Source organism: Strongylocentrotus purpuratus, unplaced genomic scaffold, assembly GCF_000002235.5.
Source record: "Strongylocentrotus purpuratus isolate Spur 01 unplaced genomic scaffold, Spur_5.0 spur5_scaffold_21, whole genome shotgun sequence".
Lineage (NCBI taxonomy): Eukaryota > Metazoa > Echinodermata > Echinoidea > Camarodonta > Strongylocentrotidae > Strongylocentrotus > Strongylocentrotus purpuratus.
In genome coordinates, this window is record NW_022145607.1 from 24,883,761 (window position 1) to 24,908,260 (window position 24,500).

The following is a 24,500-nucleotide window of genomic DNA, read 5'->3' on the forward strand; positions in this document are numbered from 1 at the left end:
TAGTATGGTAAAAAGAATGAAAATGGACATAATAATATATCTACGTGTATGTATTTTAGACAATATATATAAATAAAATTGAAATATATTATTCGCTATTCGCTTAGTAGTATTTTAGGTCAGAAATATTTTTGTATTTTAGCTTCTTGGGATTTTTTCTTTATCACTGTCGGAAAACTATAACCCTTACCGGAAAATATTACTACCGTGTCACATAATATACATTTATTGTAGCGACCTCTTGATGAATACTACACCCACACAGAAGACAAAAACGCTATCCATTTCTTCTTCATTATTTTGGCCTATTTATTTCAAGGTCCACCAATAATTCACAATGAATTAGAGGTTTTCCCATACATTTAAACACTTTTAACAAATCAAATCGATTTCATAATTCTACATTCGATTTCGTCAAATCCTAGAAGCATCTGAAGCTAATGTGTATGTGTTATACCTTTGGCTTCTGCATCCCTGCAATTACAGTGCTGTAGTCTAGCATTTCAAGGAATGAAGTCCTGTCCGCTGCCATTGACTTCACCTGGGTCGAGTGTGGCAAATGTAGGTTAATGTCTTGCCAAAGGACATCGGAGCAGTGGCAGGGTTTTGAACCCCGTACCTTGTGATCTGCAATCTGGTGACTTATCCATTAGACCACAACACAATGATATCAACCTTTTTTTTTTGTAAACAGTTTCTTTTATTTCTTTCCGAAGATAAATATACGTCGTGAGAGGATATTATCTTTTAAATATTTCAGGTAATTACCAAAACAATTACTTTTCACTGTATTGCCTAACATGCTGCAAATATAGACTGTAAAGTAATGAAGTTAAGTACAGAGCATTTACCAATTTTGACAGAAATGGCTTACAATTGCTTGGTGAACTAGATTCGTGAAAATGCATCACAAATTAAGAGATATATATGATTCAAGTTTCAACACATTTTGCTAGCTTGATTTTAAATTGGGAATTTTTTTATAGACAGAATCATACTATTGAATTTAGGCAAGACTTTGATTACAAACAGAAGACTGCAATGTCTGAACACCAAATTCACAGAAAATGTTAATTCTTTGAAGAAACTTGATGCTAATCGATTAGAAATCATAACATTATTTGATTTTTAAAATGGAACGTGATTGTATTTTTCTATGATCGAATTTATGTTTTAAACATTATTTTGAAAAATCTTGTACGATATCCAAGGAAGTGATGAAAATCCCTAAACAGTTCACCTTTCAAAGCATTTGATTACAAAATACCTATAAAACATGCAAAATATATGTAATTGAACTTAGTTTAATTGCACACATGGTATCTGGGCTTACTTTTCTATCCAGAGGAAAATGTGTTCCTTCAGCAAAATCATGTACATGTACAACATGGAAGTATAGAGAAGTATGCGAAGGCCTGAATGCTTAAAAAACCTTCTTTAATCACAAATAAAACAAACAATCAAAAATAAAGGAAACCTTCAACCAACATGAGTTTGGTGCCAAATGGAGAACAAAAATTAACTACCAAGTAGTTGTCGACCACCATGACGATCACCAGTCCAGCACTATTTTTACCACCCGTACTAACTCGTTATCGGGAGGTGGATGACGTCGGGGGCTAGAAAGGTACTCCTTAAGCCCCGGTTGGTTGGAAAAGTGTTCGATATATGCCTGTGTGATCAAACAAACAAACCGACAGGGTCCTCTTTCATGAAGCTTGTTATTAATAACAATTTACAATAACTGATATAAGCTACTGAAACCTGGGCATTTATAATAATAATATGTCTTGTTTACTCGGGGTAGCCTCATCAGTTTTCTCTGATAAGGCCCTGCAATCTTTTTTTGATTTGCTATATCAAACCAGATTTCCAGTGATCTTTGGCAGTTATTAAAAGCATGTTTTATGAATTAGGGCCCAGAATCTGTAATACTGATTAAAATCTCCATTTTTTATCAGGGGCATTTCAACAGGTAAACGAGCAAGGTTAGGAGGGAGAGGGGATAGCCTTTAATAGTTCATTCCCAATTTACCATCAGGAATGTTGAATGAGAGGGTGTTACGCAAGCTTCTAATGACCCCTAATTCCCGACCAAATGGCATTCCTCGCTGCCCAAATATGAGGTGATGATTGAACGAATATTATATTTTATCATTATTTTAAATAATCGGGAGGGGTCCTTCAAAACCCCCTCGCCCACTTCGAGTTCGTACGCCTGCCCAATCACATACCTTGAGGTTCGGGAAGTCATCTAGCAACGGTTTGATTTTAGGGATCTCGTTCACGTAGCTGAGACCATCAAAGAACATAAAGTCAGCCATGGTAAGGGAATCTCCTACTAGGAATCCAGACTTACTCTCACCCAAGACCTGGATGAAGAAAACAAAAAGGGGAAAAGTGCTGTTCATGATCATCAAAGTTTGCTTTTGTTATTTTGTTGGTGTACAAGTTCAACTTGATGAAGATAAAAATCTGATGAGTAAACCTTAACAAGTGTACCACAGAGGTACCGAAATAAAACGCAGGGAATATTTGTCTTTCCTAAGATTCATAATTATTCGGGGCTCATTATTCCTGAGGTTCGTAATTCCGAACACGAGGCGGGGTTCTATTTCATCTTGGGAATATTACAAAACCCTTTTTAATTTCCAGAATTGTCAACCTTAGGTATTATTAGCCTTCAGGGAACAATACCCTCAAAAAACGAGGAAAAAAAGAACAGAAGAAGACCGATCTCCAAATCTTATCGCTGAAGTGCAACCATCGAAGCACCAGATATTTCTTTTTGTCGGATAACTCGTATCATTTAAATTTATACAAAGATCACCACTAGAATATCAGTAGTGCTTCAAAACTACGGTATGTAGCTATCCAACTACACAACGGAAAGAACTGTGTTTGCAACAGTGCTGTATGAAACTCTGAAACTGTGTTTTTAAAACATGTAAAGAGCACCCCACATAAAATACTTCACGACCGTAACTTTCCACAAATCTAGATATTTTTTACCATTGACCTGGAAACCAGACTGCAGGAGTTACTGCATTTCCAGTAGATCCCGTAAGGTAAAGGTAATAATGTGTTATAACCTTCGCCAGTCATTCCCAAAGAAAGCTTCGGAATTGTTTGGCCTATTATGCAAGGAATCCCCCGATGTACGTATACCTTAATATTAATTTATAATAGAGCCAGGGCCCCATATGATCTATTCGTATTTTTCGTTTGTAGTATGAAGTTGCTATCGTTTTAAATCAGTCTCAACTTTTTATGAGACAGGACCTAGACCTTCTTTGTAAAATGATTACTAATCTCGTGTATGTAATTTGTTTAAATTTATTTGTTACACATCTTTAAAAAGAAGGGTAACCTAATTAGCAAATAAATACTGGTTTTCGTTGGGGCCCTTCATGACACAAACAAGTATATACATTTCAACAAATCAAAGTATAAATAAGATATAGAAAATTACAAAATATGACTTTAACAAAACAAACAAGAATTGCAAACCAGGTTATAAATAAACGGATTTGAACATAGAGAATAACAAAATGAGTAATATGATACAAATATGTAAATGCCATATATCCAAATTGAAGCAAACAGTAACAAATAAAAAATGATCAACAAAAGCAACAACAAACAAACAAGAGAAAACAAGATGAAGATATAATAAAATATATACAAAGAGGAGAGAAAGAAGAGTTATATTATACCATAATCATATTACAACGTGGATGTCTTTTGCCATTTATCGTTTAAATGGTTTCATATTTCTATAAATCAAATGCGTTCGGGTAATTTATTCCAGTTTAATGGATCTGTGACTAGAAATGACTTCTGGTAAAAATTCGTATGAGCATGTGGCATCCTAATTAACATCGTATCTGTGCTCCTAGTTGTTCGAGATGATACTGCTTTTGATTTCACTATGCACATGATCCATATACCTTTTCGAAGACTGGAAAGTATCTATTCTTGGATTGTTTGACGGCACCTTGTAGCATTGCTTCTTGTTCCTCTCGTGTTTTCTGGAACACGGCGCCGGAGAATCCTGATTTTAGCATATCCCTCGCCCCCATGCATAACATCTCAAGTCTGGAAAGGTTAAAAAATGATTATTAAAAATGAAAAACTTATAATAATAATAACATAATAATAATAATGATAATGATTAGAAAATAATGATAAGGATGATAATAATAACAATGATTATAATGATCATGATATCAATGGTAAAGATTATAATGATAATTATAATAATAATGATAATATATTCATAGTAATGATAACAATAATGATAATAACATTAAAGACAATTATACTATTAATTATTTTTATCAATCTGTGGGTTAATAATTTGCCAAAGTACATGTGCCGGGTATAATTCGAACCCTCAACACTTGGAATGCGAGTCAAATAAATGAACCACTATATCACGACACCTCAATGATTTATGAAAGTGAAAAGATTTAATTGATGCATAATGTTGTCATAAATCAAGTCGATTTTAAAAGGGAATGAGAAATCCACTAAAAAGCAGAGCTTTCATTTGTGTTGATAACTCTTAAAAGAAAGAAAGAAAGACAAAAAGGAATATTAACAAAATCCATAGTATACATCCACTGCATGAAACAAGAAAATAGTAATTGTTTATTCAAATCTTTCAATACTTAAAGTAGATATTCATTGATTTTAAAAACTAACTTTATTTTCATTATTGCAAAGTTGAAACTTTGATTCGACAAGGTTATCAAAATTCAATGCTTGGAAACAGGGGAGTCGATTTGTATCCGTGGTTGGTGGGATGATAGGTGCCAAAATATTTTCGGCAATGGATCAAAGCAACCAAGAGGTAGAAGCGTGACCCTCTTCCTTCTTTAATGAAACCAACTGAATTCTCTCTGCGGGAAACTCAATTTAATGAACCAGAATATCACTGATGCAAAATTTGGTTCTCAAAATGACAGAAAACTTCCACTCCTGGGGGGCGTTTCACAAAACTTGTTATCAGTGACAAATGACAGTATTTGTTATAAGCTAGTGAAATCCTTGCTTTTGATTGGTTATCAGCAGATTTGATTTTTTTTTGTCATTTGTCATTGAAAGAAGGCTATGTGAAACGGGTCCCTGATCTCATACAAACTGTCCGTTTCTTAAAAACATAATATAAAACTTACGTTCAAACTACCAAACAACAAACTTCCATAATCTCATTCTTCACACTGATATGCTTATCATACCAGATACGCTCTGAAATATAAGCATAATATTCCCCTAAGGCCCTGACCAGAGCACTATTTTTTTCTTCAAAAACTAAACCAGTCTTAATTATTCTGATTATAAACAAAACTTCAAACATTCTAACCTTCAAAAACATCTGAACTATCTTATGTCTGTTACGTTTGAATACAATACATAGGCCTACATCAGCTTTTCAATAAAACACAAATAAGTAGGAGCCCTGGTTTCAAAACAATCATATCTGCTAATTAGGACAGTTTCAATATTAGTTTACTGTGTCGAGGTTACAACAAGAACTGGATAGAATTGTCTACATAGTGGCGTATCTTAGGGATGAGGGACAGGAGGTCATCTGCCCCCCGGGCGGCCCTTGAAGGGGGCCCTACAAAACGCAGAAGAGAGGGGGAGAAAAAAATTGACGCAAAAGAGAGAAAGAGAAAGGGCAGAAAAGTTAGAAAGATTATGCGCCCCAATCGTGCCAATACAGGGGTAAGTTTAATTATAAATCCAGATTTTGAGGGTTAAAGATGTGAACATTTTCTAAAGATCGGTCGCTTGGCTCTCTCGCTAATGTTGATTCTGGATCTCGTAATTTCGCGTCGCAATATGAATTTTAGCTCATGAATAGCGTTTTTAAAGGGTTAGACAAATGTAACATTTAAGAAAGTTCAGCATTTGAAAGAGATCTCAGCTTTCTGTATACTTTGCTACATTCTTTTGCTATATTTCTCCAGAGAGTTCGTTAGTGTTGCGCTACAGTAATTTAAAGTAGAATGGAATAGAAAGCCGATTATGGTCATAATTCGCAACTCCAATGTTATGTTGCAGTCATAGGGGTACGAGCTGTGGAAGGGGAGTGGCTATAGGGCTCACGGAGGATTTTAGAGGTCCTTGAACCTTAAAGAATTACTCTCCCAAAAGCGTGAACGCTGTCCTGGAGAGGGTTGTGCTGTGTTGCGTGCTGTTGGTGATGTGCTTTTGGTAAAGTGATCGTGGTTGTTCTCCGTGCACAGTGTGCAGGGTGCAGTGTGCAGGTGGTGCAGGTGTGTCCCTCGTTACAACATCTTCAGGGGTAGGGATGGCGCCATAGTCTGTATGGCGGGTAGTGCCGCTCCCCTAAAGCCAAGAATTGTACTTGCAGTGACAGCGTTGCTTGGAAGAGAGTGTTCCAAACACGGACTGCTCTGGGAAACATGCTGTACATGTAGCAGTTAACTTGCAAAATGGTTGGGTGAATCTGAAGTTGTGGCTTCGATGTTGTGCTCGTTGCGGTCTGGTGATGCCTGTGATAAGTCGGATGTCAGGAGGCAAGGAGATCTGGACAAGTTTGTGGTGTACTTTGAAGAGCATCTCGCATTGATTGAGCAAGCGACGTTGTTGTAGCGTGTCCCAGCCAAGAGATGACAGCATGGTGGTGACACTAGATTCTCTTCTATAGTCATGGAGGACGAATATGGCCGCTTGTCTCTGTATGCTCTCTATGAGTCCAATATTCGAACAACCATATCACTTCATATTTGAGTAGCGGCGTGTCAAAGTATCCTCATAATATTTAGGTGCCTGAATATCATTGTATTCGGGCAGCAATGTGCCCAAATATACTTTATCTAAGCTAATGAAATTTGAGGATGGAAATAAAGAAATCAAAGTTTTCATTTTCGATCGCTCACAAAATCTAAAAACAAAATTATACTTGGTAACGGGATTCCTGAAAATCGTCATATTCGGCAGCGTGTAGTTTGATGACGAAGAAAATATTATATGTCTTTATCACAGTAAAGGTGTCTTTATTCGGCCGGTCGCTTGCACAATTATGGTTATGAAGATAAGTTTGGGATGGGGTGATACCTAGATCCGCCACTGATTGCAATTCATATGTCCGGTCTCATGCGAAAGGATGTAAAGAAACGATGCCGGGTCATGGTTTGAAATGATTGAATGCAGGGCCGGAGACAAGATTTTGTCCTTGTAATACTTAAAGATAAGATAGAGTTCTGGGGAGAGGTGAAAAATATTTCGTGAGCGATATCATTGTTATTATGCAAGTGTGGAAGAACATCAGATATAAAAAATGTTCACAGAAAAGCATGGCTCTTCAAATGCCTTAATTTTCGAAATATGGCATGTAACATCTTTCTGTGTACAGTGCTGATAACTTTACAAATACTGGGCCAAATTTTCTTATCAGTTAGATGACTCCAGAACCTTGCAGTACACACCAATACTTACAAGCTACATGATCAACCTTTTCTGATCGATTCCACACCGTTTCTTTCACAATGCAATCGCATGACCAGAACTCAACTTTATCTTTAAATACAATTTTGTTGTCATGCTCACTTGACTTGGTCCTCATCAGATTTTGCTTGGAAGTTGTATTTGTTGCAGACATAGCGAAGAACGGGCTCACTCCCTGTTAGATTCTGGCCATCTACCTCCAGCAGAGGAACTTGCTTGAACAAAAGTTTATCATCTGCAAAGAAAGTGAAGGGAACAAAAATTATAACGATGCAGCATTGAACCAAAAGGTGATTATTTGCTTTAAATTATTGATTGTATGAGACAATCTTGTAAATAATTGTAGAGTGCGGAAAATACAACAAAACAAAAAGACAAAAACAAATAACAGATAGAATTCACACGTGATCAAACGAAATAAAAATGTCAGGCTTCTTACCTGTGATCAACTGTAAGAATTCTTCTCTGGATTGGAGGTAAATGTCATCATACTGTTAACAAACAGACACAATGGATTAGACGCTTATTTCTTCATCAATAAGCCTATACAGTGTGAGTCAAAAAAAGTTTACACCTAGAAAATTGCTAATTATTTTAAGAATCATCTATATTCAGTAAATTATTATACATCTTATGAGTGTGTTTTATCCCAAATCATTTGGTATCATGTTTGTGGGGTATGTGTTCACGCTTGGATGAACAGGAAGCATTTTTTGCGAGGGTGCAAAATTCGACTTGTGCCAAAGTTGTTTATGTGATGTTTAAATCAAACAATTGGGATTTGGGTATTAAATCTGTTTTTGTAGATCCAAATAACATCCCTAACAAAATTAATCATGCCACACATATCAAATATGGAATATCAAATATCAATGAACATTTGTGCGCGCGTGTGTGTGCGTGTGCGTGTGTGACTTTGCTTGTGCAAAAAGCATATGCAATGCAATTCATTTGATACATTTAATTCATTCTCTCACTTCGTTAATCCGAACAACACGCTGTAAGCATCACTTTGGCGATGTTTGCACCCTCGCAAACAATGCCTCCTGGTCATCCAAGCGTGAACAAATACCACACGAAAATGATACCAAATGAATTGGGATAAAACACTCTTTCATAAGATGTATAACAATTTACTGTTCATAGATGATTTTTTTAATAATTAACAATTTTCTAGGTGTAAACTTTTTTTTGACTCACACGGTATAAGCTTGATTAACGTTTACGTGTTTCTTCAAGCTCTCTCTCTCTATATACAGTGCGTATACAAAATTGTACCCAACTTTGGTAGCTTCTAATTAATAAGTTATAAACCTGTGTGCCCTTGAATCATATTTTATTGTTAAGAAGAACTAATACCCTGTCCAATGATATCTTTTTCGTAATTGTGCTTGATGCTGCCAAGGGTGACTGAACAGCAGGCTTTTCAAAAAGTATTGTCAAAATCCTCTTGTACCAAACTAAGTTTGGGCTGAAGCAATGAATGTGGATCTAAAGCCATCATGTGTGTGTTATCACATTCCAAAACTATTGCTCCGTTTACATTGACTAATTTGCAGTTCATAAAAATATCAACTCAAACTCAAGGAATGCTTATTACAAGCAAAAGTTATATTTTTGTCGTTATGATGATTACAATCTTGACTCCATTCGCATCCCTTGTTAAAGGTAACCTTTTCATTGAGTGATACAAACGGATAAAGTTTGTTTGGGATGTTATCTTTTTCATGAAAGTCTGCTGTCAATTTCTTTGATATTTATCATCCTATGTTTTCTTTCTTGCATTTGGGTTTAGTAACCTTTGAGTTTTCATTCGCCATTCGAGATAAACACCTTAACATTAGGTATCATTAGACAGAAAATAAGCTACACTTCATTATAAATAAATTCCAAAGTCATATTGGTTATGACTTTTCAATTAGAAGCCACCAAAGTTTGGTACACTTTTTGTGATACGCACTGTATATGAGGCTTTTTAGTCCATTTGGGTTTAGTAACCTTTGAGTTTTCATTCGCTATTCGAGATAAACACCTTATCATTAGATATCATTATACAGAAAATAAGTTACTCTTCATCATAAATCAATTCCAAAGTCATATTGATTATGACTTTTCAATAAATTAGAAAAGCAAACCTAGAAAAAAAAAATTCCGTTGACGTTTTTAGTGGATGTGTGATCCCATGTGGTCTCCGAACAATTTCAGCTTTGTTGCCTAAAAAACCCCACAACAAATACTGTGGGCAATTTTTATGATTGCCATACATCTGCCGGGGTCACAAATCCACACACGCAAAACACTTCAACGGAAAGAACTTTTCTCATGTCATAAAGTCGAATACTTGTAGAGTATTGTATTCTAGACACCAAATGTTAACAAAAGCGTTTACATGTAACATATTATTTTCTTGCACGATTTTCGAGTCCCACCTCCCCCACCCCCCCCCCCCCCCCCCCCCCCCACTCCGTGAACGGAGGGATACCATGCGTGTTACCAAAATGTCCGGTAATAAAGGGGTACTTTTCACGCATCAAAGTCCGGCTCGTACATACACAAAAAAGACTTTACACACCGGACTTAGGGGGTGTTTTCAAAAGGAGGGAACAAGCATATGCGTACCCTAAATAACACCGAGTGGAGGGGCCGGGGTCCCGCCGCGGGCACACCAATGCAATGTCCTTTGATAAAACATTAATCGACATTTGCCTCCCTCAGCCTAGGGGTACTAAATGTGCATAGTAAGTAATTCTTTGAATGTTTCAGCGCTGTAGAGTAGCTAATTGGCTAAAGCTAGGATATTAGTAGTACTTTGTTGGGTCCTCTTTCCAGCCTCGCTTCCCTGGATTGGATATGAGCGCAATACCTGTATCTATAATCATTATTATTAATATTCATACTTTTTTCTTCTTCTTCTTATTATGATGCGAATTATGATGACCATGATGAAAACGGTGAAGGAGTTTATGATGACCTTGATGATTAATATTCTTCTTCTTATTATTATTGTTAATATTATAATCATCATCAACATCATATCGTCGTCATCATTATAATCCCCATATTAACAGCACGATTATAGCCTATAGGCCTACAATCACGTTTCACTAATATGTTTTTTTTTATCTTTCAGATGTGTATCTTATTTTCCTTTTCTTTCTAATTCTCTGAGCATACAATATACACACATGCATTATATTTTTTTTCGGGGGGGGGGGGGGGGGGAGTGAATGAATTAGGCTACCTACCCCACATGCAAGGTTAGATAGAACTTACTTCCACTTTAGCAGCATTCAAAGCCAAGCGGGTAACTTCTCCCAGTCCTCTGCCGGCGAAATAGGTAAAACGTGGCTTCACGGTAGACATGTTTTCCGGATTCCAACTTTAAGTACACTCTAGTCAGTCTCTCACTGTGACTATGACTATTTAATGGTAGTAGTTCACTCTCTGATATGCCGATCGTCATCGTGATATTGACACCGATGGAATGTAAATAATGGGATATTGACTTGGACTTTACACTGTCTTGTATTCGGGCAGATAGGCATGCGCGGGATCAGGGTTTTGTAAAGAGGGGCCCCGGGGGCAGTGGCGCAGGATTTTTTTCAAGGGGGGGGGGGGTTAACATTTTGAAATCGGGCCTGGGCTTGGGGGGGGGGGGTTTAGGGGGTTTTTCCTAAAAAATACACATATAAAAATACCAAAGGGGAGGTTCACCCCCCCCCCCCCCCCCCCCCCCCCCCCCTGCGTACGCGCCTGTCCGGGGGCATCTGGTGATGATAAGCAGCCCCCCCCCCCCCAAACATTAAACTCTGGCTACGGGTCTGATGATAATCCCTAATGAATATCTAAGTTCTCTAACAATGAAAAAAAGGCATGGCAATACCTCATTATTCACGATTCCCTGCCCCTGGCAAGCAAAAATCCGCCATTGATTCAGGTAAGAAGAATAGATGATTCTCACCCAGCTAAGCTAAATTATGTGCATTGTATATTCAACCTTTGCACAAATAATTTGTTAATGATGAACGAAAGGAGTTCCATGTGTTTTATGTCACTTCTATTCTTAGTATGGTAAAAGTAATAAAAATGGACATCATAATATATCTACGTGTATGTGTCTTAGACAATATCTGAAGCAAATTGATATACATTATTCGCTTAGTAGTATTTTAGGCCAGAAATATTTTTGTATTTTAGCTTCTTAGGAATTTTTTCTTTATCACTGTCGGAAAACTATAACCCTAACCGGCAAATATTACTACCGTGTCACATATATACATTTATTGTAGCGACCTCCTGATGAATACTACACCCACACAGAAGACAAAAATGCTATCCATTTCTTCTTCATTATTTTGGCCTATTTATTTCAAGGTCCACCAATAATTCACAATGAATTATAGGTTTTCCCATACATTTTAACGCTTCGAACTTTCATCAAATCGATTTCATAATTCTACAATCGATTTCGTCAAAGTCACATTAAGTTCGTCACCCTCGGCTGCCAATGTACAATTGCATGAATTAATTTCATTATTTTGCAATCGATTTCATCAAAGCGTTATTCAAATGCGTTACTCTTTTTTTTATAAGGACACTTGTTACGCTTTGTCTTTTCACAAAAAAATTGTTTTTATAATGAAATAGATAATCAAGATAAATTAATAAGATTTGAAAGTCTTAGAGTAGCCGGAGAGGGGTATTTTGAAAAAGATGGGCGCAAAGAGAGGTCGAATTTGAGACGGCTTAACATCCAGTTTTTCTTGTAACATTTTAATGTAATTTTGTGACAAATTTAGTGGTTTTGTTACAAAATACATAATAGAATTGCTATGCCGCCCCATTGGAGGTGATGAATGGTGATGAACTGTGAAATAAGTGTGAAGTTTAAAGTTTGAGGAGTGAAGATTATGTGGAAAAGTATTTAGCAGGTGCGGTGATTTCTTTTCATGGTCGGGGGGGAGGGGGACAAAATGCAAGATTTTCTACAATATCTACTAGTACATTTTGAAGTATAATGCGAGGAAGCGTAGAGATCGAGGGAGAAGATTTTATTAGTTTAAACGCTGCACTCTTGGGCCCTCCAGAGCATAAAAGTGTGTTTCATTCTTTAGTCAGTATTTGCTACAGATTTTTGTTCTCCAAATTTTCCGGGGGACGCCCCCTAAACAAATTGAGGGGGGACGTGTCCCCCTCCCCGTGGGATCGCCGCCCCTGGTATTTAGTCACATACGTTACCAACATCATCTAACTCTACTGCGTTGATAGCACTATAGGAACTTCATTCAGACAAAATAACAAAGAAAATATCACTAGCGATGTTAATTTTTGTTTGGTTTATGTTAATTCTTGGTAACGTTTTGGTTACTAGCGAATGACTGAAATGAATGAGAACGCCATTGCCAGTCAGGGTGGCGTAATGAATATGCATTCCTCATTTTATTCAGCCGAGGATGAGCTTTGTGAATTCCTAAATTTAGTCGGTGTAGGCTGGGCTTTTATACTCAAAATATTTCAGCTGTAAAAATGCAAATTATGCTTGGATTGGCCGAACTCAGCATGTAGGAACTAAATGGTATTGGGGGAAGACGTACACGGACACCGCTAGCTACTAGATAGGTCGGATCTACCTGTGGCAAGGCACTTACAGTAGTTTTCATTTTAACCTATTTTGTGAAACAGCAGTAAAGCTAGTTCTACAATAGAGTTGTTGCTTCAGTATCCTGTATTCTTTACTGCATTGGTGACAGTTATTGTGTGTCAGCCAGACCACTGTTGCCCTAAGTCAAGTAATTTGAGCGAGCATCACTGGTAAGTTGACTTTGTAGTTATCAGAAAAGGGATTTTTTTGTGTGCATAAAACGTGCCATTGCACCTAGCTGTCTCGATATCAATGAATATGTACAAATAAGTTGTAGTTGTAGGTCGATAATTATTGTTAAACCAGTGAAAATAAGGTTTTGTTGGAACGTAAGGATACATTCATTGACAATAGGTTATCACCCCTCTTCACATTCATCTCTTGTCCACTTTAGGCATGGTTGTATATTTTCACTTTGTTTTGTCTTTTACTCTTTTAACTGTGTTTTCTTTATCTTATCTTTTCTTTTTTCCCCTCCTTCCATTTCTTCTTCTTCTTCTTCATCATCGTCTTCTTCTTTTCCGTATCCTCCTATATGAATTTTCCACTGTCGCTTTCTACTACTTCCTATACCTTTCCCCTTTCAACCTTTCCCCCTCTCAACCTTTATTCTTCCTCTTTAAATCCCTCCCACTCTTAATTTCAATAAGTTACAGTGTATTTGCAAACTTTACTCCTCACTTTTCAGTTTTTCACTCTCGATTTTATCCACCACATACACTTGCTCCGTTTATCGTTTAATGCTTATTTCTTTCCTTCTTCTTTTCACATGATTTCAGTAAAACTATGTTACTTTATGCTATTTAATTCAGATTTCTTTCTAATTTATGTTTCCATATGTTTCCATAAGCTATATTTTTTGTATTTATACTGATTTATTTTTCAAATTCAATATATCATGTTATGCTATGTCATATATTACATTATGTGTTATTAATTTTGTTTGTAAACTTTTGTAACTTTGGCTAAACCCCGCGATGAAAGTTTTATTTGAAATAAACCATTTTTAATTGAATTGAATTGAATCCGAGTTAATTATAAATACATCATAATGTACTTCTTAGGGTTTTACTTGCTATGGTTCAACTAAGGCATGTATTTTTTTTAAAAAAGTGTAAATATTTTATAGCTTAATTTGTACAATGTATTGTAGCAATGCTTTGTAAATTAAGTGAAAATAAAGCAGCATAATAGTGGCAAATGTTGGACTCATTTGATTTTAGATTTCACTCAATCTGGGGCAGGACTCAAATCTCTTCGTGGTACACGGAACCCCGTCAGACGAGATCGACAGCGCGCTCCTTGTCGTATGGGATGGTCGTGGACGAGGCATGAGATAGGACTTCAATTGGTGATGTATATAATTTGAGCAAGTTCGGGAACTGTTGTAACTGTTGATGTGAGCAATTTTAATTACAACAACTTTGAAAAACACAAAACAAAACAATCTTTGTTTATCATCCCTTAGAATAGATCTAGTTTTTGTTTGTGTTCTAATGCTACATTTTTCTGGATCGATATAGCCCTTTTCGTCTTTAAGCGCTTAACAAATACACGACTATTATCCTGATCATCGGATTCATTCACGCACACAGTGTGCACCGTTTCCACTCACTTGAGATGGCATATTGCAATTTTCAACCAAAAAAAAGGTCACCTATAAAGGGAAATCTCAAAGCAAAAATATACAATTTTGTAGACGTTGGTATATACCCCCTATATTGTGATTACATTATTAGGGGTGATTTCGACATTTGTTTCTCTTTATCATACAAGATATTCAAGTTCAAGTTCAATTTCAAGTTTTATTTCTTGGTAATATTGTTCAGATGAGAGGAAAATGGTGCTAAGGTTAATGCTAGATGTACAATTAAAGGTGAAATTCAAAGAAAATCACAAATATGTCAACTAATTTATCACTAGAAACTGCATGGTAAGCTAACAGATGGCCATCGTACAAGTTTAAGGTCAACTACATATCAGGTGATTTATAAAATTACAAATACAACCACCTCCATGGCAGCTGGGATATACGAGAGATTCACCAGAAAAATAACGATGTTTTAATGACTTCACAATATGGACCAATACTGCCCAAGCAGACGACATCCCATAAAGAATGAACATTATTGCAAAGCTATTATTTGTCAAATTATAATGAGTTTGGTGTATATAAATGTAATGGCATGTCAAACCCTTCAAAATGAGATATGACCCGATTCTGATAACTAAAATATTTTGCTTGTAAATACACAGTATAGGGGTTAATTAACAATCAAAGAAACCAGACTTTCAAATTGAAAAAAACCCCGGAATGATATTAAGGACGGCATTTGTTCCGAACATACCGCGGTATGTGCAGCTGAATATATAATGGCGTCTTAATTTGTTTACAAGCGACAGATTCCTTTATTTTTGTATTAATGCATTTGTCATCAAAATAAAACCATGCGCGGGGTTTAGAGTGAGGCAATAGATTATACATTTAGCCAGACGATAGTGAAGTAAGAGAAAGAACTCAAGAGAGGATAAAAACACAGGCACTGAAAATGTGTGAGATGTCATGGGACATCGTCTGCTTGAGCAAATCATGTCCATACTGTGATCTCACACATCTCAGCAGCATTCGGAGAGCTCTTCAGGCGCTATGCCGGGGCTGTATTTAAGCGTTTTGTAATTTATAATAATCATTACTTCGAATGTTTCCAAGCATTGAATTTTGATAACCTTGTCGAATCAAAGTTTCAACTTTGCAATAATGAAAATAAAGTTAGTTTTTTTAAAATCAATGAATATCTACTTTAAAGATAGTCTGAAAGTTTGGGTGAAAACAGACCATTATTGATGATAAAAATTTGGAATCCTTAATTCTCCCAACTATATTATTATTACAATTTAATTCCATTTTAGGTGAATGTAAATCGTCACAAAGCAATGAATTAGCTCTATATACCACTCCAGACATTTAACTTTTAAGTGTCGAAAGATTTTTAAAAGCCTGTCTTATGTCTGATTTGCATGGAAAACCCATTGGAGAATTCAAAACTAGTTGGAAGAATGTACTGTTAGATAGTGTCGCACAGTGACGCCTTCAAGAAAACCATAAATATTTTTCCAGAATATTTTGCATGTTATAGGATAAGTACAGTAGAAGGAATACATAATAAGTAACATTTCATACATAAATCACACTTTTCATCGTCCTTCAACAATGTTACCGAGTCACTTTAAGCATCATACTTTGCAGTTGGTGTAGAAAAAGATTTGTGAGGTCACAGTGCGAAAAATTACATTTTATAAAGAGGAAAAACCAAATCCCAATGGGGTTATAAGCACGTTTTCATAACGGAAGACTGAAAATGCCTTTGATAAGTAACTAAATCATCTATACATGCGAGCGAGCGTAGAAAGCGAGCTTTGGGTGAAATTGCTCTTAGCCGCTTGAAATTAGGGGCACGTTTAATGAGAGGAAAAGGAGACAATTATAGAAGGGGGTAAGACACCTATTAGAAAAGAAAATGAGCACGTGTTAAAGTAGAAGGGGGAATTTGTCGACGGAAAAGGGGCACCCATCATATTTTGATAGTGGCATTCATGAGAGGTGAAAAGGGGAATTTATAAAAGGGGGATAGATCCCTTATTAGAAAGGAAAACAGGGGTTATTATGATAATGGGAAGGGGCATTTATAAGAAGAAGAAGAGCACTTATTAGGAGGGGAAGGGGCAATTGTCAAATGAGTATTCCTCAGATTTGAATAGGTCCAATCATCGGAGGTGAAGGGGCACTTATCTGAATTGAAAAGGAGTAACTTCTAGTACCTGGCTGTCTGCCATAACAACAAAGAAGACGAAATACTTCGTGCATGGCTGATCGTCAACGAAACGGGGTTTGTTGTTTGTTGCTAAGGCAGGCAGCCAGTGAAAACGAATTCGTTTGATAAATTTATGGAAATGCAAGCATTACTTTTAACAAACGGAACTTTGTTATTCCTGGCTCATTTATCCTAATTGAGGTGTCATATGAAAGGGCAGAAAATCAGCTTTCTGGAAATGTGATTTTCTCTTTGAAATTCAGAAACCTTTCGCCAAATGATTTTGTGGTTTCCTTTCTTCAAATTGTTATAAATCACTCATGTGTGAAATATGCATCATATGAGTTGCATCAAATGAAAGAAGAGGACCTGAGCTTTACAAATATGTGTCATTTATTAATTATAGTTGTGAATTGTGATTAAGTTGTGATTAAGTTTTGATAAAACATCGATAATTCTCTCGGTGTCGTTTTTTCTAGGACGCACTGTATAACTATTGAGCACGTGTTTGTAACATTATCAAAGCATTTGGCACTTGTACCTCATGTATCTGCATTGAAATCGACTTTCCAATCGTTTCTGATGGATTCGAATAGGAAGTAACCTTTTGGGTCATACATACTTGAAGTGAAAATTTATTTATACAATTTTCTTTCAAGATATTGTAGGGAATGGATCTAACCAATGAGGAACAAATTTCCTCACTACATACAAATGCAGTCACCAATATGCTATCTTTAACTTTCATTAACTTGTTTTTCTATAGAGACCTACGTTGATTTCCAGGGCTTTGCCTCCTTATTACGCTATCCCTATTGTCTTAAGGAACTACTAAATTCACGTGTGGTCTATTGTTCCTTTCTAACCAACTCAGGGGCCTATTATGTTAAGTGTCAACGTCGTTCGATTCCTCTCTCTTCGCCGTCCTTCTCCATTCTTTCACGGGTTCATTCACGGCGAAAAGGTATTGGGATTGCGGTATACTTATCGATTGGTTATTGATTTATTACATGAATGCGCGATTGCGGCCTGATTATCGATTGGTTATGGATTGATTACATGAATGTGCTATTCAAAGTTAACTGTGGATGACGTGTTGCCGATAGGCGAAGCGTGGCATGGTCATTATCTTTAAGATAAAGGCGGTGTCAAAATCGAAAATGATGTCAAGATTGACGGATGGATGGATTTCAACATGACTTTGTAAGCCATGTTCAACAAAACAACTTGCTTTTAGTTTGGTAATGCAGAAATTGTCATTAAACAACAGGCGGATTATGTTTCAAATCGTGTGTGCACGGAGCCTACTATTAGATGGACAATTACTCCTGATAATCCGGAAATTTGACCTTTGATTGCCCGACATAACAACAATTACTGTGTAAAGCGGTCATCAATAAAGGTACAGACGTCGAGACCTCGAGACGACGCCAGGCTATTGTTTGTCACCTGGTCCAGTGGCTTCCCCGGAAGAAACATCCAGAAATCGTGAATTGAATAGTCATTGAATATTCTTGACGAACAAACAAAGTAGAATATTGATATAGAAACGGAGCACAGTGAAACAGAAATGTCTTTCACATCAGATTGTCTATTGATGTCCTCCGTTTGTTTCATTTCTTATTCGTGCTATTGCTTTTGAAATAAAAATAAAAGACGTAGTAGTGCCGAAATTTGTCACAGTGGACCTTTCAATCTTGTTGATATCGTCTTATTGTTAGGGTGACAGTCCATCGCATTCTTATCATTCTTCTTCGTGGCGAAATCTTTGAATGAGATTAGTCGGATGATAGAACTTTGACAATAGCGTATAACTCTCGAATAGAAAGTGTATCGATTTTCCCCGATTAATCCGTAGAGTAATCAAATAGATAGGAGGAAATCTGTGACTGTGAGATGTGTTGTGAAGTGGGAATAATATCTACTCCAGATTACTCTCAAATCTTTGAGCGATCACTTCATCTTGCAGAGCAGTTTAGACACATTTTTTTTTACTAATTCCATAAGCATCAAATACAGAACAATTTTGGATTTCGTGCTGGTAGCCATCTTCTTGCATACCTGCTGATAAAACAGATCAACCTATAAAAAAAATAACAAACAAACAAACATTTGAATGTGCTATTGTCAGCCTTCTACGAGGGAATGCCTGCTTCACCATGTGTACAAGAAATTGGATTTAGTCGAAAGATGAAATGAACTATTTGACTTTTGTTCCGGACATATGTACACCAGCGAAACAGTGCTACTTGTGGAAACGTTTTTATCCAGCTACACTATCAGTGGTAGGTAAGAGAGTTAAACCCAAACTTTTATATTTGTTTCCATATATTAGTTGTGATTCCAATTACCTTACTTACATTTTCAACAAGATAATTTCGACTCCACCCGAAGCTCTTGTCTTGAATCATGAAATATTTATATATGGATATCTGTCCTTTGGCAATGCATTAATGTTCATTTGCCACATTCGACCAGGTGAGGTAAATGGCTACCTGGCAGGAATTAATTCATTGAAATGCTAGAGTGCTGTAATCATGGCAGCTAGGCTAAATCTGTGGTAATAATAAATGCGCCTCGGAATAGAATTTCTAGATAGACGGCGCTATAGAAATGCCAATTAATAGTATTATTATTAGCTGAATTATTCATCCCGTTGCACACGAGGCGTCGTTTGCCAGACACAGGACTGCGTCAATGACTGGCGCATCCTTTTATACACCATCTTTGACTGGGTGACGCACAGAAAATGACTGCAAATTGAACAGAACATACTTTGAACCTGTACAATATCTGGCGTATGGGATAACTGCCTATAGAGGCTCGATTGACGCAAGCAATGACGCAATAAAAACAACGCCTCGTGTGCAAATAGGCACATGCACTGTGCATATAAAGCCTACATCATAGTCCCTGCATCATGTGTGTCTTTTTGTATTAATTTCCTGAAATACCCGACTCGACCAATCCACCTTTTGGCCATTTCTCGTTAATACAGTACCTCAGAAAAACGATAAGTTGTCAGGAGGGATTGAATAATATGTCTATTAAGGAAAAAAATAACACATTGAATTTGCACACATTTCGGTTCCTTGGCAGTTTCTACCCCGAATATGTTTTACATACGCTGTAATGCTTAAAAAAAATGATGTGGCGTCTATTCGGCGAAACAGAATGTAGATCTTTTGGAAAATATACTTTACTGGTACAGTTTGAAATATGATATGTTACATGTCAATGATAATATAAACAAATGTAATAATAATAATGATGATGGTAGTAATAATAAAAACAATGATGATGAAATATATATATAAACAAATTATTGTGGGTTCTAGCGCTCATGTCTGTCAGCCGACTTGACCCTCCTGGCGCTCCACACCTGGGCAACTCATGAACAACATCTTTATAATAAAGAAGCTCTTTAAAATTCAAGAAGCGTGTCGTAAACCACAAGGCCCCTGGTCCTAAGAATATCAGACCCGATTAGCTTCGGAACCAAGTACCTCGCATTGTGACGTTACCCCCTTGCTGTACTTGCAGTAAATAGAAAGAAAAGTGTATCGATTGAATGCTTACCCTTCATAATAAAACATCGAGTGCACTTGATTTACTATCAAGAATGTTTAGATCACTGTAGAAAGGGGCATCAAATCTTCTTAAAAAAAGCAGGAACGTGCATAGGACCTCCGATCGGAAAAAAGTTGGGGATAGTAGGAAATGTTTAGACAGCTCTTTAAGTGAAGAATCCAACAAAATTTAGTCGATAGAATGTGTTTCCCTTACTTAAGAAAAGTCACTCTCTTGTATAAAACTCGTCCCCTCTCGTGTAAACCCGTCCTCTCTCGTGTAAACCCGTCCCCTCTCGTGTAAACCCGTCCCCTCTCGTGTAAACCCGTCCCCTCTCGTGTAAACCCGTCCCCTCTCGTGTAAACCCGTCCCCTCTCGTGTAAACCCGTCCCCTCTCGTGTAAACCCGTCCCCCTCTCGTGTATACTCGTCCCCTCGGTAACCCTTACATATAAGGCACAACACACACTACACGATCTGAATCATTTGGGGGGGGGGGGGGGGGGGGGGGGGGGGGGGGGTGGACATTTCAATCGTGTCCATTTACTCACATTGAACCTCCTTACAAGCAAGATGGTTGATTGTGAACCCCTAAACCTCAAAGTATCATGTCAGCAAACTTAAGGGGAAAAAAGACCCAAAACAGCAACGAACACATTTTTTTGGCAAGACTGCGAGGGGATATATCATGATATTGTTTTCAACTAAAAAAAAAAAAAAAAAAAAAAAAAATCAGCCGCGCGTCCATTTTGGGTATTCTAATGATTTCGTCACTGTTTGACAACACAGGCCTACTCCCTTTTCTTTCTAATCATCCTTAGTATAGTATTTTACAAATCAATCCACGTTTGAAGAATGTATCTAAATCGTAGTTGTAAGAAATTAACTGTACAACTGGAATTTCAACCTTTCATGAGTGAGAATGGAAACGAAAGAGGCGGTTTCATCATCTCTTATCTCGCCATGCATAATGTTTTAGTACTTTTTCTTAAACGGGCCTCCGTGACATAATTTTGTAGCTTGAAATTTGACCCATTAGCCCCCTCCCCCTCCACTCTCCCCCTTTGTCTCTCCATCCATTCTCATCTGTATAATCAGGAGAACTGCTAATATAAATACAGCTTCCTATAAGGATCCATCCTTTCATCCATCTATGTATTAATCTATGCTACGATCCATTAGCCATATCATTCTCCTTTCGCTCCTCGGTTTTTATCATCTACATCATTTCGATTTTCTATCTTTTTTCATATAGAAAACATCGAAGGGATTCGTTTTGATGGAGGGTCGTGAAAGTGACTACTACGACAACCGACATTACCAGTCAGTCATCAGGTCCGAGACAACCTACTTGATAATCAGTTTTGCCTAAACAACGTGTCCTATCCATCTTTAAGCTCTTTTATAGTAACAGTATCAAGCTAGTTGAACATTGAAGGAATTATCCGATGAAAAGAACGGGAATACTTAATATCTTGATAATGGACTAGTGCATTGCAACATCGCTCCACGTAGCGTTTTACTTGACAACTTACACTATCCATCATAGATGTTGAGGAACAGATCAATGTGTATGATGTTTTCAGTGATGATGCGTGCACCAGTGTATCCTGTAGTCGCCATTTAGAGCCATAAGAGCCTACAAGCGGTACCAATTTTGTGACCCTGATGACAAGCGATGACATAGAGGAAGGTGATGAAACAAAAATGTCCGCAGCACCAAAAACACAGCGTAAGGTCCAGCAGAACAAATGTATTTCCAAACTCTTCTCAAGCATGACAAAGGTCCACGAAGTCAACCGTCAGCACGATCACGAGCTCAGCGTCAGGGTCGAAGAGCTGCGTCAGAAGGAACACATGGAGAACGTCAGGCGTTACTCCGACATCAGGCATCTCCAGCGCACCCTGTCCGAGATGCGCATGGAAAAGAACCGGTTGACGCACACGTTCACGCCAGAGGAAATCTACAATGACGAGGTTGCGCCAGTCATGTCCTGGCGCAAGATCCAATTGAAACGATTCCAAAACCAGCCCCGTAAACAGCGGAGGAAATCGGACGCTACCCAGGCGCCGTTGGCCGTGGCCGAGAACGCCGAATTCACAGCAAAGAATAAGTTCAGGTCGGCGATAATGGCAGTGTGTCTGTCCAAGGCCCTTTCCCACATACCTGAAAACAAGAGCGAAAGCACAGCAAATGAATCGAAGCAAAGTGAGAAGGAAAAGACTGACTCTATCAACAATTTGCGGGAACGTCTTAAGCAAGTTAAAGACACGAAGGTAGTAACGAAGCAAACTCCAGACAAAGGGCACAATGTTGGTGATACCAAAAGTGAGACGGAGGAACATAAACAATCAAGACCCGAAACGTCCGAAACAGAAAGATTATCTCGGGTGCTTGATATCCTGAGAAACAGTTCAAGAGACAAGAGCAGATCATCATGGACGAGATCACTAGATAAGAAAGTCAACGCTGTTCCAACGTTCGGCCAACTTCACCCAGTGCGTCGGTCGTCATTGGTCCGCCGACCTGGCGACCCGCCGCGACGGCGACCTTCGACCTCAGACATGAACTTTGACTCGTCACACTTTGTTATGGACAAAGATGGAACCATTCGCAGAATTTCGAGGCCCACTGTCAAGGACAACACCAATACAGAAGAAAGTCGAGGGTCAAGGGTACAAAGTTCTTCTTATCTTAGTACATGTAGTAGGAAGGCAACACCTACCAGCTGTAAGGTATACGCCGCAGAACCGTCGCGGCGTTGGAACGTCTCGAATGACGCTTCGGCGAGTAAAAGCGGATCGGCGCCGTCGTTCCTGGTGAAGAAAAGATGCGAGTTGTTAAAAAGAGACAAAGAAATGATGGATAGACTTCGTAGCTTTCTTGATTCGACATTGCCATGAGAAACTGGAAAAACTAAATATCATTCTGTTAGATCATAACCATGACAATCTGTGATGCCTGTGCGCACGAGGCGTTATTTGCTGACGTAATCCTGCGTCAGCGTCTCGCGTGCTCTGACGCGCATCGTGACAGTGAAATCGTACAGAAACTGAATGCAAAATGCAGAGTTCAAATTACTAGACCATGCACGAATTTGTGACTTCGGCAACTTATTTTCATTTATCATTGTTTGAATGTGTATTTCAAGCTTCATGGTGTCTTTTTAATGATGTATAATACGGATTCCAGTTTCTGTAAATGGTATTTATGAAAAATACACGAGACTGAAATAACATCTTACATCTCCTTAGTAGTCAATACATGTTGTATTTAGTTTGAAACAATCCTCTTTGGATGTGTGAGGTTGTCAATGACTCGTCACTGGAACGTTTAAACCATTAAATCGCTTTCACTATCCAATAATCATGGTTCCTTTTCAGAAGTTTCTGTACGTAGATATAGACATTAAAATACATCAAATACCGATTTTGTTAAGAAGAAAGAAATATACCTGATCATCCTGAAGGTGTAATAGCAATGGCAATTTTGTTTGGCATCTTTTTTTTTATCTTAACAAAAGTAAATGTATTCTCACAGAGAATTAACAGAGAAGATGATACAGGCTCGCATCCTATAACAAAATTGAAAGATCGGAAATTGCTTTTGAAGGACGCACTCGGATTAGTCGAAATTTTCATTTCCTTGGTAATCAATATTTAGTTTGAAATACTCTTTTGTGGATGTGTGAGGTTGTCAATGACTCGTCACTGGAACGTTTAGTCTGTTTAATCACTTTCACTATTTAATAATCATGGTTCCTTTTCAGAAGTTTCTGTACGTAGATATAGACATTAAATTACATCAAATACCGATTTTGTTAAGAAGAAAGAAATATACCTGATCATCCTCAAGGTGTAATAGCAATGGCAATTTTGTTTGGCGTCTTTTTTTAAATCTTAACAAAAGTAAATGTATTCTCACGGAGAAATAAAAGAGAAGATGAAAAGGGCTTGCATCCTATGAAAACAAAATTGAATGATCATCGGAAATTG

At 37.5% G+C, this 24,500-nt stretch overlaps 2 protein-coding genes across 3 annotated transcripts; one reads left to right on the forward strand and one right to left on the reverse strand.

The window, feature by feature from the left end:
• Positions 1 to 676: 676 nt before the first annotated feature.
• Positions 677 to 10,943, reverse strand: LOC115927845 (glutathione S-transferase alpha-4-like). The gene is made up of 6 exons (XM_030994089.1): positions 10,756 to 10,943; positions 7,922 to 7,973; positions 7,585 to 7,717; positions 3,951 to 4,098; positions 2,235 to 2,372; positions 677 to 1,672 (listed from the first exon to the last, which is right to left on the reverse strand). The coding sequence occupies exons 1-6, from the start codon at positions 10,843 to 10,845 to the stop codon at positions 1,553 to 1,555; spliced, it is 681 nt and encodes a 226-aa protein (XP_030849949.1). The 5' UTR covers positions 10,846 to 10,943; the 3' UTR covers positions 677 to 1,552.
• A 7,535-nt stretch (positions 10,944 to 18,478) lies between these two features.
• On the forward strand, positions 18,479 to 24,378 carry LOC115928325. 2 transcript variants are annotated; one of them, XM_030995463.1, is made up of 2 exons: positions 18,479 to 19,224; positions 21,760 to 24,378. In XM_030995463.1, the coding sequence occupies exon 2, from the start codon at positions 22,173 to 22,175 to the stop codon at positions 23,406 to 23,408; it is 1,236 nt and encodes a 411-aa protein (XP_030851323.1). In that variant the 5' UTR covers positions 18,479 to 19,224; positions 21,760 to 22,172; the 3' UTR covers positions 23,409 to 24,378. The 2 variants fall into 2 exon arrangements, with proteins under 2 accessions (XP_030851323.1, XP_030851322.1); XM_030995462.1 differs by having other exon boundaries at positions 18,479 to 19,220.
• Positions 24,379 to 24,500: the final 122 nt, after the last annotated feature.